The sequence below is a fragment of the Simochromis diagramma genome, unplaced genomic scaffold (assembly GCF_900408965.1).
Source record: "Simochromis diagramma unplaced genomic scaffold, fSimDia1.1 OVJJ01000351.1, whole genome shotgun sequence".
In the NCBI taxonomy this organism is placed as follows: Eukaryota; Metazoa; Chordata; class Actinopteri; order Cichliformes; family Cichlidae; genus Simochromis; species Simochromis diagramma.
This window is the reverse complement of record NW_024387179.1, coordinates 306,255-325,777: the sequence shown is the minus strand read 5'-3', so window position 1 is coordinate 325,777 and position 19,523 is coordinate 306,255. Positions and strand designations below refer to the sequence as shown.

Genomic DNA, 19,523 nt, shown 5'->3' with positions numbered 1-19,523 from the left:
AACTTGGCCACAGTAGGACGTGGTCTCCCGGTCGCAGCCCGCATGGGGCCGATGCGATGCACTCTATCAAAGGCGATGTTCTTCACCGTGTCCTCCGGCAGCTTCAGGTGGGTTTTGATGAAGTTTTTGCACTCTGAGCCTTCTTCATCACAAGATCCTGGAAGCACTGATCAATGTAATCTTGGAGAGCCTCTAAACTCTCCCCGTTGTTCTCCAGGGTGTTGGAGATGATTTAGACAAATATTGTTAGTTAGAAGACTATTGATAAGTGTATTTGGTAATACTGAAGCTTAAAGGAATTTGTTCAATTCTAAACTACCATTCACTTTAATTTTCCGCCAAAATCTCCGGCGTCTGACGTCAGTTACAACATGAGTCGCTTACCTCTGTCACTCTGAAGTCACATTGAGTTTTCCTCACTGACTGTTTTAGACAGGATTGTGGGAGCAACACAAAAAGCAGCTTCAGCTGGAAACACACAGTTTAGTGTCTTTGCTGCTCGCTTTAAGTCACAATAAACAGGAAACTCATTGTGTCTCATGTCAGAATCAAATCACTCATATACAGGACAGGAAGAGGCGGAGCTTATTTCCTGCAGGGAGAGGTTAGCAGTCTGTGTCTTTCTCATTTCTGACTCCTAAAGAGCTGAAAAACACAGGCTGTTATTGGCTGGCTGACACTGGGATTAATGTCCTTGAAGCCAGCAGTCTTTAATGTCCAGGTTCAGAACGGGCAGGTGAAAAACAGTCCTTTATGTCCTCTGATGTTCAATAAACTGTCCTGATTACTGAGGGAGCAGAGAAAGTGTCTCCATCACTCACCACAGCTGGATGCTCTGAAATCCTGGAATCCAGCTGTGGAGAGGAGCGCTGGCGGCGTGGACGCAGTTTAGTAATCAGGGAACGGGAGGCAGGAGGGAAACACAGCTGGGACCAATTACACACACGAGACAGGAAACAGTAACACAGGACTGTCAAAGTAAAACAGGAAATATAACACAGAGTCCAAAGTAAGGAGACGTGGGACACAGTGAAGACACAGAAACAGAAACCAGAACTATAATCACAAAACAAACTCAGAAACATAAAGAGTGAATCAGCTGATTCAGTGTTTGTGACAAAAACATGGATCCTGGTTAATAACTTTTATTTGTTTGTTTCTGTATTATTTTGTGTATCGTTCTTATGAGCTGTTGTTTTTTCAGTGAAATATTATTTCATTGTTTTAAGCTTTTTGTTGACTTTGAAGTGCTTAAGTTGATATTTTTGAACATTTAATTTGTTCGATTATTGTCGAGTCGATAAAACTGTCAAACGCACAGCTGCTTCCAGCATGGCCGGAGGAGAGGTGGCCGAGCAGACGCACAACACACACAGCTCACAGGTTTGCATTTCTAGATATTGCAGATGTTGCAGAAATTGAGAGTAAAGAACTCAGAGATCCAGCGCTGTCTCCTGCCCCTTATTTATACACCACAACACAACGACAGGCGTAACTCACACAAACGGGTAACATGAGGCTCAGATGCTTTGGACATGTTCACATATACTGGACACAGAATGATGAAGATGGAGCTGCAGGAAGGAGGAAAAGAGGAAAAACACAGAAAAGATTCACAGATGTGGTGAAAAAGGACACGACAGCTTCTGTTTGTTAGTTTGGTTTTTCTTTATTTGGTAAAGATTCAGAAATAAAGAGAAGATCACATGTTTGAATATTATATTAATGTTCTGTAATTACAACAAGTTGTAAAATCTTTCCAGAGTGAGACAGAGACTGTGCAGAGACTGTAGAAGGACAGAGCAGCAGCAGAGCAGTCCAGATACACTGATGATCCTCTGTCAGATCCAGAGGGACACACAGGGCTGATGCTGGACTCTACATTGTGTCTGACAGTGGAGCTGTTCTCAGAGCAGTTCACTCTGCAGCACTGACAGTCATCTGCACTTCATTCCTCTGTCAGTCACTGCTGGATGAAGCTCTCCTCTCCACCTCCCAGTAACATGGCCCAGTCAGAGCGTCTCTACACACAAGCTGCTGCTGCTTCAACCTCTCTGGATCATCAGGACACAGCTGCTCCTCTCTCAGCACACACACCGTCCTGTTTACCATCATCACCTCCACCTGCAGAGAGAAGGAGGAAGAGCAGAGGAGATAAACGAGTGTTTCCAGAGACTCTTCATCAGCTGTCAGTCAGTGATGCAGCACATCCAGTATAAAGAGCAGCAGGGACGTCAGTGCTGGGACTGTACTAGGACTCATTGTTGCTTCACTTTTTCTAATCTTTGGATTTTTATTGAAGTTGCTGAAAATGTTTTTCCCTCCTAGTTTGAGTTTGGACTTTCATTCATTAGAAGAACCTTGGTGTGTCCACTCTGAGCTCTGTAGGAACCCCAACAACAAGCCCAACAATCCAGATGGACGGTTCCAGCTGTTAACTGGAGGAATTCCATCCAAACATCTGCTCTCACTAAATTCTTCCTCACCTACAGACTGTGTTCTTCACTGCTTTAAACTTGGAAATCAATGCAGTCATTGGTCTGCGTGCTGCTTTGTTCAGAGAGCTGATTGGCTGTTGACAGTGTTTGATCAGAGCGTGTCAGCCGTTACTATGGTGACCATAAAGGTGAGAAACAGGAAGTGTTTGTGTCCAATCCTGAAGCCTGTCACCGTTCTCCTCTCACAGCTTCACTGAGAAGCTGCAGCTTTACAGGAAACACTGGATCTTTGTTTCATACTGACTGTGTTTAGTACAATACTGCTGACAGCACCACCCACTCACTCCATCACTCTACTGACCTCAGAGTCTTCAGTCTGTAGTCTGGACTCTTCTTAAGATCAGACAGCTGCTTCACATCTGGATTCTTCAGGTTGTTTCCATACAGGTTCAGCCGTCTCAGATGGGAGGGGTTGGACTTCAGTGCTGCTGCCAGATAATCACAGCTGATCTTTGACAAACCACAGCCCCACAATCTGTATAAAGAATGAAAGATGTAAGTTTATTAGACAAAGTGCTTGAAATCATTCAGTGTTTCATCATCTGTTCAGAGCTGAAGAAGGTTCAGAATGTAGAAGTTTAGAAAATGGAAACTCCAAACAGCTGAAGCCAACAGGAAGCAGCTTCAAACAGGAAACTGTGCAGAGTTTCAGACTATATGTCCTGATGCAGCCAGTTGGATTTTGGAGATTTGAATCTCTGTTCTGTGACTAAGTCCTTGAATCATTTCTTCCAGTTGGTCCAACACAAGGGCGCAGATTTGTTTTTGTTATTCATTTACAGAGGCTGTTAAAATTATACGTCTAACATTAAAATGTTGGTGACACAATAATTTCATCCTAATGGTACTGACATATTCATAGGGTTAATTTTTGCGACAAAATGTCGTGAGGTAGTCATGATTTTGCAAATATCCACCTTGTAGTGCAGTTTGCACAAATTGTTTTAAAAATGCACTCAGCCTACAAACATTACTGATGAGTCAAGATCTGCACAAAGTGACAGAAACACTGAAGCAGCTGCACATTTTATTCTTATTGTCATGTTTGTCCTATTTGTCAGGTGACAGAAGAACCAACACAAAGCTCAGAGAGTAATGGTGACACAAGATCACAGGTGGAATGATGACTTGTTGGTTCATGACTGTATTTGAAGCACATGTGTGACTGCATGTATGTGGAGTGTCTCACTGTTATTCATCAGGTGACAGAGGCAGCTCTGCCATGTTGTAGCTCAGACAGGTGAAGAGGCGAGGTCACAGGTGACTGACTGATGAGTTGGTGCTATAGATTAACTAGTATTTATTATCACGACAACTTTTTAGGCTGCTGATGTAAATTGATTCATTAGTGTATGTTTGACAAAGAATCTGAATTGACACATCTCACTTTTTATATGGCACGAATCAATGTGTTATTTTATCAGGTAGCAATATGTCCTAGTGCAGTCAGAGGGGAGGAGCCAGGGCCAAAGGTGAGGCACATCAAGCACAGAATAATAATTGTAATCTGAGGATAAAACGCAGGTACTGAGGCTGAAAGAAGCTTCAGTGCTCTCAGAAGACTAAAAACATGGCTACGGTCAACAATGACTCAAATGAGATTAAACAATGCTGCTGTGTGTCCACCAGGAGAGACTGGACAGTATAGATGTAAAACCAATATGCCAGCAGTTCATCTCAGTTAGTGAGAGGAGCAGGCATGTGTGTGGCTGCTTCACATAGTGGACATTGAGTTGTTGTGTGGGACATGTAGTCCATGTCTGTTGCTGTAACAGGAGTTCATGTTTAGAATAAAAAATCTCAGCTCACTGATTTGATCGGGGCAATTGTGCCTAAACTGTTGCATAATTTTGCTGAGAAATCTTTTACTCTGTGGTAATCTTAGACGAGTAGTTTTATGGACAAAAACCAGCAGGTCATTCAGTGTTCCCTTACTGCCAAAATATAACAGATGTTGGTGAAGTATAACTGAAGTAATGTTGTTAAGTCCTTAAAGTCATATTCTTTTATTGTCATGACTCTATTTTTATTTTTGTATGATACCTGATTTATATGGATTATGGCTGAAGTAAACTAAAGTCTAAAATACTTTAGTCAGTCATTTGTTTAATAGTAATTTAACTTTATATAATTCACATATAAAACTATGAATTGTGATTTTAAATGGTTTAAAAGCAGGTAGAATAGCATATGTAGGCAAGTATATTTCTCCTCTTTTTATTAAGAAGCCAAAACAAAAAAGGGAAAAAAAAAAGAAACAGGGCAGAGTTCGGTGGTTGAATTATTCGTCCCCACCAATGCCAAAACCAAATCTACGCCCTTGGTCCAACAAGACAGACTAAGTATTGGACATGTGTTGTGGCTCCATCAGGGGAGCTTCTAAATGTGATGTGATGGCCCCTCTGGGTCTGTCAGGTCACAGCACTGAAGAGAGCTCAAACTGGGCACACAGTTGTTCCAGTCTGGACCAAAGACTCTATACTGGGACTGAGGGACTGCTTTGACTGCACCCACTGGGACTTTTTAAAGGCTCATGTTCTCACTTAGATCATCGATTTCTACTGACATTTCTTTCTGGGAAAAATGGGGATTACTTTGGAAACAGGAAGTATTTTCCCCAATAAGCAGCCCTGGATTAGTAAATCACTCCAACATGTTCTCAGGCAGAAGAAGCTGTCTTGTTATGAGGGAGAGAAGAAAAAGATTGAGGCACAGAAACCTGTTGAAAGAGAGATAAAGCAGCTAAAATCAGGTGTAAAAGTAAAGCAGAGGATGAGCTGAATAAAGGACACTCAAGGCTGGCTTGGAAAGGAATGAAGTCCATGGTGGGGATGCAGAACAAGGAGCAAAGATGAATGTGATGCTGAATCAGCAGAAGACTTGGACTCATTTGATTCCAGCTTTGATATCATTGATTTCAATGAAGAGCTTTGTGATTGTAGCAAAGGGCTGGTAGCTCTGAGAGTCCCACTGATGAGGTGTTTGTGTGGAAATCTCTTAGTGGGACCAAAGAGAGAAAAAGCCCTGGTCCTGATGCTGTGGGAGGGAAATGATTGAAGTGTGCTGTGAGGAACTGACTGGGAGATTTTCACACATTTTCCAGTCCTCCTTGGAACAACAGGAAGTTCCCAGCATATGGAAACAAAGGTTAAGTGTCCTATGGCACTCAGTGATGATGGTGCTGTGGCCCCACCACCTCCACCTCTTTGTAAAGGAACTAACTGTAATCTGAAGCTTCAAATGGAACTAAGACTTCCTCCACTAGGTGGCAGTGTCTGATGAGAAAGTGTTAGTGGAGCTGGCCTGGAGTCAGAAACAGGAAGATGCAGGATTTGGGCTGAAATGGGCAAAAGTGGTTAGCACTAGTGCCTTAGAGCAAGAAGGTTGTAGGTTGAAGCTTGTTGGTCAGCTGGGCCTTTCTGTGGAGGTTGGATGTTCTCCCACAGTCCAATGAAATGCTGCTTAGGTTCATTGGTGCTTCTAAATTGGCTGTAGGTGTGGATGTGAGGGAGTGCTTCTCTGTCGCTCTCTGTTGGCCCTGTGATGGACTGCTCACCTGTGCAGGTGGACCACGCCTCTTGCCCTATGACAGCTAGGGCACAGGCTGCAGCCCTGTGAGCCTAAGCTGAATAAACAGTTAGCAAAAATGATCCATAGATGGCCTGAAATCCCCCAGTTAGCAGTTTGGTAGATAGCTATGACATGCTAATCCCATCCAGCAGCTGTATTCTACCTGTAAGCTGATCCCTGCTGAGCCAAAGCACTTTTTCATATACAAATTACAACCTTTAATAGAAACCTATTGGTCAGCATCTTATTAGCCTGCTGTTAGCTTCATTCCACAGAAAACTGAGAGAAACTAACAGAGTTGATAAAGAATAAAGAGAAATGTGCTGATTTAAAGCCTTTGAAGTGCTTCAGATGATCTCTGTCCACTTCTGTCCACTCATTCATTCATGTAAGCTTTCTAATGCAGCTTTGATCTTCACAGTCTGCTTGATGAAACTCATTCTAACCCTGAATGTCAGAGTGTTCCTCCTTCTCTTTCCCATCATTCATGCTGGCAGTGGAGGAGATTTGGATGTTGGACTGTGTTTTGGATGATGTGTGTATGTTTGTGTTGGACTGCTGTCTGTAAAGCAAACGCACATTTTGCTTTGGATTTCAGTGTCAGACAGACTTTAAGGTGGAACGAAGAGTTTGAGAGTTTCACAGTGAATTTTCCAGTGGAGGATTTTTCTTCTTCTTTGAAGGTTTGAAATGTGAACATTGTTCTGCTGCAGTCAATGGACTAAACCAGAGAAGAAGAAAACAGACTTTACCATGAAGATCCTCAGTGTGGATCAGTATAATATCAGCCTGATGTCTGCAGTTTAGTGTCAGCACAACTTTCACATCATATTCATCTCAGCACAACTAAAACATGCTGACTGACCTCAGAGTTTCAAGTTTACATCCTGGACTCTCCAGGAAACCACACAGATGCTTCACTCCTGGATCCTGCAGCTTGTTGTTGTAGCTCAGGTCCAGCTCTCTCAGATGGGAGGGGTTGGACTTCAGTGCTGCTGCCAGATAATCACAGCTGATCTCTGACAAACCACAGCCCATCAATCTGTATAAAGAATGAAAGATGTAAGTTTATTAGACAAAGTGCTTGAAATCATTCAGTGTTTCATCATCTGTTCAGAGCTGAAGAAGGTTCAGAATGTAGAAGTTTAGAAAATGGAAACTCCAAACAGCTGAAGCCAACAGGAAGCAGCTTCAAACAAACACAACAAGAGAAAAAACTCTGAATGTTTCACATTAAAGTCGTACATTTCTCATAAAAACAGGACAAAGACTTGAAAAAGTCGTGTTTTTCCTTCCAGGAACCACATGGCTTCACTTTTAAAGGTGAAGTGTGACAGAAATGGACATATTTGAAGTCCAACACCTTTTTCCAGTCACATTATTAAAGCAGACAAACTACAAGCTCATTTTCATTCCAACAAGTCATCTTCTGACCTGGACTAACAACACTGGTCTCTATGTGCAGCTGGCTGTGAGACCAGTGCTCAGGGAGCGTCTACAAAGTGCAACACTGAAAGAACATCACACACTCATTTGCTTCCAGCACTTTCACACAAACATCTACTGTCATTATTGTCACCAAACTCTGTGGATCCTTTATTGCAAATTCAAATGGGATCAAATGGTCAGACAAAAGAGGGTTATGAGGAAATATGATGAAATGTTGTGTATTAGCAGCAAGTTATTGAATCATTTTCCTCAGAAACCAAACAAAATGATTGACAAACATGTTTTTACAAACTCAGTGTTGGACTTGGATCAGCAGGATAAGCTGATGTTTAAAGGCATTTGAGTCTCGCTGTATGAGAGTCCAGTTATTACTCAATATTTATGGATGATGTTCTTTCAGTGTTGCACTTTGTAGACGCTCCCTGAGCCTCACAGCCAGCTGCACATGGACCAGCTGACATTACCCAGCATTAGAGGCGGCTGTAAAAAATTCATGTTCCCATTTAAATGGTTTTAATTTGAATAAAACGATGTTGATTCATTCAATCCTGAATCGATGTTTAATATAAATGTATTTTGCCAGAATCTCAGGTTAAAGCTCACAAACTATTTCAACAAGCAGCAAACAGCTAAAACAGTAAATGAGAGCAGCTAAACACACAAAGATGGAAACACAGAGCGTGGATCGTTCACTCGACGGCACGTACACGGACACGCCGTCGGGGCTGAAAGTGGACAGCTCACAGATCCTGAAGCTGCAGGCTTCATCTGTCTCCAACCAAAACTGAGTGAAGCAGCAGCAAAAGAAGATCCAAACTCTGCTTCACGTTTGATAAATATGCTCATGAATTCTCTCTGACTTTGGCTGTTCCTGCCTGCACAGCTCTCTCTCTCTCAGTGTACTCCAAGAACAGCTTCAAACATCTGTTTCTGCATCATTCACTGTTTATTAGCCACCAGTCTGCTGTTGTGTTCAGTGCTGTCGGCCTCTGACAGTAAAGCCTCATTTCTGCTGTTCCATGGAAACTTTTTAAAATGATGACAGATTACAAACTCTCAGCTGTGTCTGTAATCAAACCTCTGTAACTTTGCTTCACTTCAGCAGCATCAGCTCATGTTCACATGTTGCTTCATGGTTTGCTTCAGTTTTTGATCGACTGCAGAATATTTTGAAGGTTATCTGCTATAAAAAGCCAGAAGAGGAAAATCTGCTTCATGTGTTTCTGTTTGATCCTCAGTGACTTTGACACAAAGGCCTCTGCTGTGATGATCACACCTCTGATCAAGTCTCACAGTGTCACAACTGATAAATGATCAGAGTTAGAATATTTCTGACTGTCTGCTGTGTGCCGTGACCTTTGACCTGCTAAAGACAGTCAGCTGTGGATTATTCATTGTTGTGTCTGATACTTAGAACTGTGAGGAAGAAGCTACACAGTTAATCAGGGTCCCCTCTCTCTGAATCAGGAAAGGTGGGCAGGCCGCGTGTGGGCCGCGGGCCATACGTTGAGTATCACTGTTTGAAATGTGAACATTGTTCTGCTGCAGTCAATGGACTAAACCAGAGAAGAAGAAAACAGACTTTACCATGAAGATCCTCAGTGTGGATCAGTATAATATCAGCCTGATGTCTGCAGTTTAGTGTCAGCACAACTTTCACATCATATTCATCTCAGCACAACTAAAACATGCTGACTGACCTCAGAGTTTCAAGTTTACATCCTGGACTCTCCAGGAAACCACACAGATGCTTCACTCCTGGATCCTGCAGCTTGTTGTTGGAGCTCAGGTCCAGCTCTCTCAGATGGGAGGGGTTGGACTTCAGTGCTGCTGCCAGATAATCACAGCTGATCTCTGACAAACCACAGTCCTTCAATCTGTATAAAGAATGAAAGATGTAAGTTTATTAGACAAAGAGCTTGAAATCATTCAGTGTTTCATCATCTGTTCAGAGCTGAAGAAGGTTCAGAATGTAGAAGTTTAGAAAATGGAAACTCCAAACAGCTGAAGCCAACAGGAAGCAGCTTCAAACAAACACAACAAGAGAAAAAACTCTGAATGTTTCACATTAAAGTCGTACATTTCTCATAAAAACAGGACAAAGACTTGAAAAAGTCGTGTTTTTCCTTCCAGGAACCACATGGCTTCACTTTTAAAGGTGAAGTGTGACAGAAATGGACATATTTGAAGTCCAACACCTTTTTCCAGTCACATTATTAAAGCAGACAAACTACAAGCTCATTTTCATTCCAACAAGTCATCTTCTGACCTGGACTAACAACACTGGTCTCTATGTGCAGCTGGCTGTGAGACCAGTGCTCAGGGAGCGTCTACAAAGTGCAACACTGAAAGAACATCACACACTCATTTGCTTCCAGCACTTTCACACAAACATCTACTGTCATTATTGTCACCAAACTCTGTGGATCCTTTATTGCAAATTCAAATGGGATCAAATGGTCAGACAAAAGAGGGTTATGAGGAAACAGGGATCGCAAAATTTCAAAATCCCTGGTAGCCCTTCGGGCAGGGACTCTTCAGTTTTTGGTAGCCCAAAATAAATTTAAGTAGCCCGAATAAAAAAGAGAGCAATTTTTTGACTGATGTTTTGTTTCTTGTTTTGTTTACATTAAAGTATAATATTGTAAAGGAAACAAAACATTAATCAAAAAATTGTTGAAACACAAATTACAACATTGTATAAAAATTACAATCATCAACTCAAATACTTGGCTCTAATTGAACAGAAATTTCTAAGAACTTGTAAGAACTGTGTAGGACATGAATCAGTCTGTGTCAGATCCTGAATTTGAAATTTCCACTGAAGTCACGAGTAAGTGGAACCAAGATCGAGGCCATTTGCTTTTTGAAGTTTGCAAAGACTGCTAAATTGTGCCAGTGGTAGTTCACTCTTTGCAACATAGTAGCTGTTTTAAACTGATTTTCAGGTTTATTTTTAGTATGTTATTTGCAATTGGTGTTTGTTCTGGGAAAGATATTGCAGACTGAGCAATAATGCATTTCTTGCATTTCTCATAGGTTCTAATGGGGGCCTTTCTTAAAATTACTGGTCCCAGTAACAAAGGCGCTTGTCGACTCAGAAATCCAACAACACACCCGGCAGAACATTATGTTATTTACACGGGTGCACATAAGTGGTCCGCATGTGCGCAATCGCTGTCAAAATAAAAGACGCGCACCAGATAAGAAGTTGCAGCGCGCATTTGCGTCCATATAAAAAGCTGTTTTTGTCCGCTAGAGTGGGATTTTCACGGCACATTCTGCACCACATCTCTGTGCGTTCATCATTTGTTTGAAGCCAGCTCACCTCCTGCAACCACTTTTCCAAGAATACGTGCTTCTTTTGTGGTTCGGACTCCATCTGACATTTCTTTGGACGTGGAGGAACATCACAGTAATTGCTTAAAGGAGCTTCTTCCACATCTTTAAGAGTTCTAAACAAATGTCTGTCCTCCTCCTGAAAATCTTATGTATGCAAACACGCGTTGCAACTTCTTATCTTGTGCGTGTTTTTTATTTTGACAGCGAATGCGCACCTGCGGACCACTTATGTGCAGCCCCTGGTTATTTAGCTCGTCATATTGCAGCCACAGAAATTCTTTTGTCCATGAAACCATAAAGCTGCACTTTCTTTTTGCCTTATAGTCTGATTTGTCATAACTTTTCCGTTTTGTGGTAAGCTTTTCTTTGGCTGTCACTTCTTCACCCTGACCTGTCTTATTTGGCTCAGCAGAACTAAAATATATATCCTGCTGCTTTTACACACGCACTCACATAACGCTCAGCGATTCTCTGCGCGATCAACCTCTCACATGTTGAAGCTGCGGGAGATTTCACTTGTCATGTTTGCATAGTAAGCTAACGATTAATAAGACGATGTCAGAGGAATTGGTGCGCAAATTATCGTCACTCACCAATCAGTGCTGTCGCTCTCTATACACAGTTCGTGCGATTGCAAAGTGAAAGCAAAAAACAAGCGCAAATTAAAACGCGATTTAAGTATGTCACATATTGACAGTGGCTCACCGATGCCAATGACATAATTACCCAGCTACATTTCCGAAAGAATGCAAAAGCATTGACATATATTTTTCCTTCCTACGATAGGCCGACGGGCAGGGAAGAGATAGATTTTGGTAGCCCGACTGGAAAAATCGCTAGGTCCTAGCCCCAGGACGTCGGGCTAGCGATATTGCGAGCCCTGGGAAATATGATGAAATGCTGTGTATTAGCAGCAAGTTATTGAATCATTTTCCTCAGAAACCAAACAAAATGATTGACAAACATCTTTTTACAAACTCAGTGTTGGACTTGGATCAGCAGGATAAGCTGATGTTTAAAGGCATTTGAGTCTCGCTGTATGAGAGTCCAGTTATTACTCAATATTTATGGATGATGTTCTTTCAGTGTTGCACTTTGTAGACGCTCCCTGAGCCTCACAGCCAGCTGCACATGGACCAGCTGACATTACCCAGCATTAGAGGCGGCTGTAAAAAATTCATGTTCCCATTTAAATGGTTTTAATTTGAATAAAACGATGTTGATTCATTCAATCCTGAATCGATGTTTAATATAAATGTATTTTGCCAGAATCTCAGGTTAAAGCTCACAAACTATTTCAACAAGCAGCAAACAGCTAAAACAGTAAATGAGAGCAGCTAAACACACAAAGATGGAAACACAGAGCGTGGATCGTTCACTCCACGCCACGGACATGGACACGCCGTCGGGGCTGAAAGTGGACAGCTCACAGTAGGGCTGCACGATTAATCGTTAGAAAATCGCGATCTCGATTCATACTTATGTGCGATCTCATTTCCAAATGACAACGATTAAAAAGAAAAAAAGAAAAAAAGATGACGATTGTACCGCATTTTAATCCGGGACATAATATGCATGAAAACAAAAGCTCACGCTTCCTGCTCAACAAATGACAAGGGCGGAGCCTTATACCACGTGATACAGAAGCCATCTGGCAGGGAAAAAACAACGGAGAGCACGTGAAACTGCCCGAGGGGAGAAAACACAATGAGCGCAGAGGAAACGTTTCCTGATGGCAGTGAGAATGACAACCCCACTGTAAAATTACTCCCAAGAAAAGGTTCTCATTCCTCAGTGTGGAAGTTTTTTGGCTTCAAAGAAGACGATGAGAGTCAAAAAAATTTCATTTGCAAGCTGTGTTTTGTCATAACAGCAGCACCGCAAGGTAACACTACAAATCTGCATAACCACCTCAAACGTCACCATAAAGTGCAATATGAGCAAGAAAGTGACAGGAGAAAATCCGCCCCCGTCAACCACCCAATCATCAATAACGGGAACCTTATACAGCGCTTCCCTATACCCGTCGACCTCCCACAGGCACAAAGAAATTACGGAGGCAATCACTTATCACCTGACCAAAGATATGGCTCCTATCAACACTGTGCAAAACGAGGGATTTAGGAGAATGATCAACATCCTAGACAAACGCTACACAATGCCGTCCCGCAACTATTTTAAAAATGTTGCACTACCTGCTCTATACACGCAGCGTCGAGCAACGGTGGAGACGGAATTACAAGCAGTACAACATTTTGCGGCAACAACAAAATGTGAGACATTTGTTGTTTTTATGTTTATTTATTGTTTTTATGTTCAGTTTCAACTGTTACGAAGTTGATGTGCAGTTAATAAGTGCAAGAAATATTTATGTTGGAAAAGAAAATCGTGAGAGAATCGTGATCTCAATTCTAAGCAAAAAAAATCGTGATTCTCGTTTTATGCAAAATCGTGCAGCCCTAGCTCACAGATCCTGAAGCTGCAGGTTTCATCTGTCTCCAACCAAAACTGAGTGAAGCAGCAGCAAAAGAAGATCCAAACTCTGCTTCACGTTTGATAAATATGCTCATGAATTCTCTCTGACTTTGGCTGTTCCTGCCTGCACAGCTCTCTCTCTCTCAGTGTACTCCAAGAACAGCTTCAAACATCTGTTTCTGCATCATTCACTGTTTATTAGCCACCAGTCTGCTGTTGTGTTCAGTGCTGTCGGCCTCTGACAGTAAAGCCTCATTTCTGCTGTTCCATGGAAACTTTTTAAAATGATGACAGATTACAAACTCTCAGCTGTGTCTGTAATCAAACCTCTGTAACTTTGCTTCACTTCAGCAGCATCAGCTCATGTTCACATGTTGCTTCATGGTTTGCTTCAGTTTTTGATGGACTGCAGAATATTTTGAAGGTTATCTGCTATAAAAAGCCAGAAGAGGAAAATCTGCTTCATGTGTTTCTGTTTGATCCTCAGTGACTTTGACACAAAGGCCTCTGCTGTGATGATCACACCTCTGATCAAGTCTCACAGTGTCACAACTGATAAATGATCAGAGTTAGAATATTTCTGACTGTCTGCTGTGTGCCGTGACCTTTGACCTGCTAAAGAGAGTCAGCTGTGGATCATTCATTGTTGTGTCTGATACTTAGAACTGTGAGGAAGAAGCTACACAGTTAATCAGGGTCCCCTCTCTCTGAATCAGGAAAGGTGGGCAGGCCGCGTGTGGGCCGCGGGCCATATGTTGAGTATCACTGTTTGAAATGTGAACATTGTTCTGCTGCAGTCAATGGACTAAACCAGAGAAGAAGAAAACAGACTTTACCATGAAGATCCTCAGTGTGGATCAGTATAATATCAGCCTGATGTCTGCAGTTTAGTGTCAGCACAACTTTCACATCATATTCATCTCAGCACAACTAAAACATGCTGACTGACCTCAGAGTTTCAAGTTTACATCCTGGACTCTCCAGGAAACCACACAGATGCTTCACTCCTGGATCCTGCAGGTTGTTCTTGGTCGAAGACAAGTAGTCATTACTTAGGTCCAGCAGTCTCAGATGGGAGGGGTTGGACTTCAGTGCTGCTGCCAGATAATCACAGCTGATCTCTGACAAACCACAGCCCTTCAATCTGTATAAAGAATGAAAGATGTAAGTTTATTAGACAAAGTGCTTGAAATCATTCAGTGTTTCATCATCTGTTCAGAGCTGAAGAAGGTTCAGAATGTAGAAGTTTAGAAAATGGAAACTCCAAACAGCTGAAGCCAACAGGAAGCAGCTTCAAACAAACACAACAAGAGAAAAAACTCTGAATGTTTCACATTAAAGTCGTACATTTCTCATAAAAACAAGACAAAGACTTGAAAAAGTCGTGTTTTTCCTTCCAGGAACCACATGGCTTCACTTTTAAAGGTGAAGTGTGAAAGAAATGGACATATTGAAATCAACGATATCAAAGCTGGAATCAAATGAGTCCAAGTCTTCTGCTGATTCAGCATCACATTCATCTTTGCTCCTTGTTCTGCATCCCCACCATAAATATAAAGAGGCAAAACTCACATTTTCCAAAATCCTCTTTAAGCTTCGACAATAAAGGAAGATAGTTTTATACAAGTCTTTGTGGTTTTGTGTCTCTTTAATGGATTGAAGAAGCTCCAATTTTAGAGCAGTAGGATCCACATCACGCGCGTCTGCTGAGTCTGCTCTTCAGCGGCCGTAGAGCTGGACGCTGCCCTTTGGCCATCAGCGATACTCTCGCCCGAGATCGCACCGGGGCTAAAATATTCACCTGCTCAGCTGTTTTTGATCAGTTTGAGCCTGTGTGGTTTGATCAGGTGGAGGAACGATGTGATGCTATAAAGACATCATCTTGTCCAAATGATGTTGTTCCAACACGTGTTGAAAAAGATTTTAAAGGTTGTTGGTTCCGACATCTTAGCGATTTTTAACAGCAGTCTTAGTTCAGGTGTTGTACAGCCTGTTTTAAACATGCTGTTGTACAGCCTGTACTAAAAACCTGATCTGGATCTTCTGTCCGCTCAAACTTCAGGCCTATTTCAAAGCTTCCCTTCCTGTCGAAGATTTTGTAAAAGATTATATTTGTTCAGCTGCAATCTGTTGTAAAGGTTTCAGTCTGGTTTTAAAGCTCTTCACAGCACTGAAACTGCACTTTGGAAAGTTCTTAATGATCTTTTATCAGCCACTGATCAGGAGACTCAGCTGTGCTTTTGGATCTGACCGCTGCCTTTGACACTGTTGACCACAGCATCTTGACCTCACCATTGGAGCATGGCGGCATCAAGGGCGCTCTATTAGACTGGTTCAGCTCTTTTATTAAATCGCATTATTACATTTGGGGCTTATATTTGACGGCAATGTGACCTTTGAAAAACAGCTGAGCTCAGTTGTACAGCGGTCTTTCTTCAAACTGAGCTTTTATCTAAGGTGAGATCATTTCTATCTTTTAAAAACCTTGAACGGGCGATCCACGTTTTCATGATGTCCCACCTGGATTATTGTAACTCCTTATATGTTGGAGTTAGTGGGACCTGCCTGGCAAGACTGCAGCTGGTCCAGAAAGCTGCAGCTCGTCTTCTGACACAAGCTCAAAGACATTTATCGTCCCAACAACCACATATACGCTGGTCCCTCGCTGTAACACAGTTCACCTTTGGCGGCCTCGCTGTTTCGCTGATCTTTTTTGTGCAATTTTGCATACTTTTGTTTTTTACAGCGCGTTGTGTTCTGCGTCCTGATTGGCTGTAGACCATTGTCAGCCAATCTCGTGCCGTGTCTCCTGTACAGTACAGAATGTGTTCAAATTTACAGCAGTGTGACTCTGCAGTGCTGCACTGTATGTTTGTACGTTTTGTCCCCAACAAACAACAATGATGACGAGACGTTTTGCACCTGTGGTAGCAGCCAAAGGCAGAGGAAGATGCTGACCATCATAGTTTCAACAAGGAGGCAAAAAGGTTGTAACTGTCCACAACAAGAACATCGTAAGGATGGAGTCAGCTTTGGCTTTGTGGATCAGTGACCGCAGGAAAAAGAACATCGTGCTGGACACCAACATTATCTGCATAAAAACTCAAAAGCTTTATGAAACTTTAGCTGACAGCGAGGAGCCCAGGCCATGGACGAGTGCTCCTCACACAGAAGCTCATTTAATGCCAGCAAAGGCTGATTTGACACGTTTCAGAAACACTTTGCTTTCATTCTTTAATAATGAACTTATTTTTCTATGAAGGTTTGAACTTTGTTTAAACAAGAGAGAAAAGTGTGAAAATGTTCATGCCTGTCTGAGAAAAGTGTAGAAAGTGTGCAGTGAGGGTTTAACTGCCTTAAAACTTCTATAATAATTGTAAAACATAAAGCTGCTACTTCATTCTGAGACTTATTTTTAGAACGTAACTCGATAAACGAGCGACCGCAGTAATGTATTGTGTTTATTTTGAAAACTCTCAACAGGATCTTCAGATTTATTTTGAAAGGTTTATCTGGAAAACACACAAACACATAAGCAGGAAACAAAGAGCGTGATATGAAACGATAGACGTTTTCATATGGTCATCATATATACATCGTTCTATCGAACAGCCCCAGCTCCTGCTGTCAGTCTCTGTAAATCTGCTCTGAAAACACATTTGTATTCACTGGCTTTTAATACAGCATGAGAGTTATTTGATATTTGATGTGTGATATTAATATTATCAGTTATTTTAATAGTTATTTTGGATTCTTGTACAGCACTGTGGTCAACGCTGCTGCTGTAATTAATGTGCTATAAACACAAACAATCTGCAGTTAAACATCCAAAACTAAAGATGTGATCGCTGCCTTTAGAAAATGTGCTGATGCACAAGATATCAGCTCCATTAAGGTGGAATGTGGCCGTGTTAGAAACATGTTGGAAGAAGTTTGAAGCTGAAACTGTGAAACTGAGCCACAGCTGAACCAGCATCCCTGTACAGCAGACACTTACAGCGCTTGGCTGCTTCCATTGAACCCTCTGCACAGAGCTTCAGTTTCCTCTTCTGGTCCCAAAGTGCAGAACAACAAGGTTTCAAACAGCTTCGTTCCAGCAGCATCAGCCACAGACATGCAGAGACAATCCTTTGGTTGTGTTGTGTGTTTGCATATCTGCTGTCTGTGGTGCTTTGTGAGGATGGATCATCTACTGCAGCTCCAGATAAACAAGCTGCACCTGAACCTGGTAGCTTCACTTAGAAGACACTTGTGACGGGAACGTGTGAGAAGTTTTGTGCAGACAAGTGTGGATTTAGAGTGTGGGACGAGCTCTCCACAGTCTTTGTGGAGATCCACATTCTGCATACTGCCTGTGAGAAGCTGCAGACATTTGTCCTCCAAATCCACTGAGCAGCTGCTCGTGGTGGTATTAGCTTCATGTGTGCGTGTTAGCATGAAGCCTCGGTCACACTCTGCTGTGGACACGGTCACGGACAGCTGGACGCCTGATGGACGAGTCGTCCTTCCTGTTAAACTTCTTTGAGCATGAGAAGAGCATGAGAAGCTCAGTGGACACTGTTCAGTGTTTTAACTCTCGCTTTCACTTCAGCTTCACCAACAACAGCACAAGCAGAGCAGCCCACTGCCTGCATGGCTGGGACAGCGCCCCCTGGTGACTGTAAACCACTACAACATGTAGACGGCCGTCTGCAGGCTGGATGTAGCACCACCGCAGAGACGTGCTGCAGCTCTGTTTAGTTACCCAGCTGACAGCAGAGGCTGTAGTTTACTGTTACCAACATGGAAAACTGAAGCTTCACCAGCTGGAGCTACAGAGCTGGAGAACAAAGGAGACTGAGAGGCCAGAATGATGTGGGAGGAAACATCAAGAGCCTGTTTGAAAGGAGACACATGTGGATGCTGTGCCAGTCTGTGGTCTGTCAGAAGTCAGCTGAGTCACACTGCAAGAAGCTGCAGAATCTCAGAGGAGGAGATTTGGAAGTGTTTGTGGGACAAACTGGACTCAAAGAAAGATGTTTGTGAAGTCTTTGGTGGAGGTGAGCAGTGTGAAGCAGAACACATGCAGATGAATCAGGAGGTCAGCATCAGTGTCTCCTTGTGGTGGACGGTAAAAGAATCAGAGCCAACGCTCCCGTCCACCCTCGGCATGAAGCAGTGCTGTTTCTGAAACAGGAGGACAAGTCCAGAGAAGACAGAGGAAGCAAAGATGAGGGTGGGACAGGACAGCAGGACTTCCTTCAGACCTGCAGCTCCATCACACTGCTGTAGCTCCTCTTCATCACACATGTACCTGCAGCCTGTCTTCAAGTCCAGGAGTCACCTCCACACAGTGTAGAAGCCTCCTGTGCAGACCATGGAGTCCAGCCTCTGTCAGGGAAGTCGGCACTAAAGCCTGAAAGACTTCAATCTGTCTCTGCTCCACCCGAGAAAGACCAGCACCGTACTTGTTGTGCATTCAAGGAGGGAACATCAGCACTGCATCGTGGGAACAACACCGCAGGAACAAAGACACAGCACGGCCGATGAAGGACGAGGACAAAGGAAAGGTGAGTGAGAAGACCCCGGTGGTGTGGACGGACCTGCAGGGGCTCCAAGACTGAGGAGCAGAGACGTCCATGTACCAGCTGAGGATGCTGCAGTGATCCGGGGAGCTCGGTCCAATCTGAGGCCGTGTGAACTACGTGGACCACAGTTTCTTCACAGACTTCAGCCACGTGAACATCTGGAGATCCAACAGTGCACGAGCTGTGAGCCATCAGCTGTTTCTCTCATCAGCTGCTGTAATGAGAGCTGCTGGAATCATCTCGAGCAGCAGGAAATCACTGATGTTGTTTCTAACCAAAGATATGGGACTGAGCTCCGCTGAGCTCCTTCTACTTTCATCCAGATAGAAACTGCTACAGTCTGCTGATTATTGCTTTGCCTCCATCACACGAGCTCTTTATCCTGTTCTTCACTCTCATTGGTTCTTTGTCTGCTTGTTTTTACAACAGTAGTCTTCTGATTGGTCAAAGAAGACAATCAGCTGTGACTAAATGTAGCTCCTACAGCAGTGATGGGAATAACTACTGAAGCTAATCCAGTATCAAAGCTCAGGAATCAGCAGCTCCCACCTCGTTTTCTTTCAACAACTATTTTTAGCTGCTGTGTTTTTGTGTTTCTGCAGACCTCAGACATCCTGCTGCT

General features: G+C 42.8%; 1 protein-coding gene and 1 long non-coding RNA gene across 20 annotated transcripts in view; both read right to left on the bottom strand.

The window, feature by feature from the left end:
* Positions 1-19,523, bottom strand: part of LOC120745008 (NACHT, LRR and PYD domains-containing protein 12-like) — a 108,476-nt gene that overhangs the window by 43,289 nt on the left and 45,664 nt on the right. For 10 of the 19 annotated variants that reach the window (XM_040049613.1, XM_040049614.1, XM_040049609.1 and 7 more), the window contains 2 exons: positions 14,284-14,478; positions 2,481-2,973 (listed from right to left, as the gene is read on the bottom strand). In XM_040049613.1, coding sequence (XP_039905547.1) covers positions 2,787-2,973; positions 14,284-14,478 — 382 coding nt within the window. In that variant the 3' untranslated portion in view covers positions 2,481-2,786. Of the gene's footprint in view, positions 1-2,075; positions 2,125-2,480; positions 2,974-13,752; positions 14,140-14,283; positions 14,479-19,523 lie in introns of those variants that run through there. The other 9 variants (XM_040049619.1, XM_040049617.1, XM_040049618.1 and 6 more) reach the window with 6 other exon arrangements.
* On the bottom strand, positions 6,269-9,254 carry LOC120745021. Its single transcript, XR_005698533.1, has 2 exons — positions 9,218-9,254; positions 6,269-6,789 (listed from the first exon to the last, which is right to left on the bottom strand). It is a non-coding gene; the product is annotated as an uncharacterized LOC120745021 (long non-coding RNA).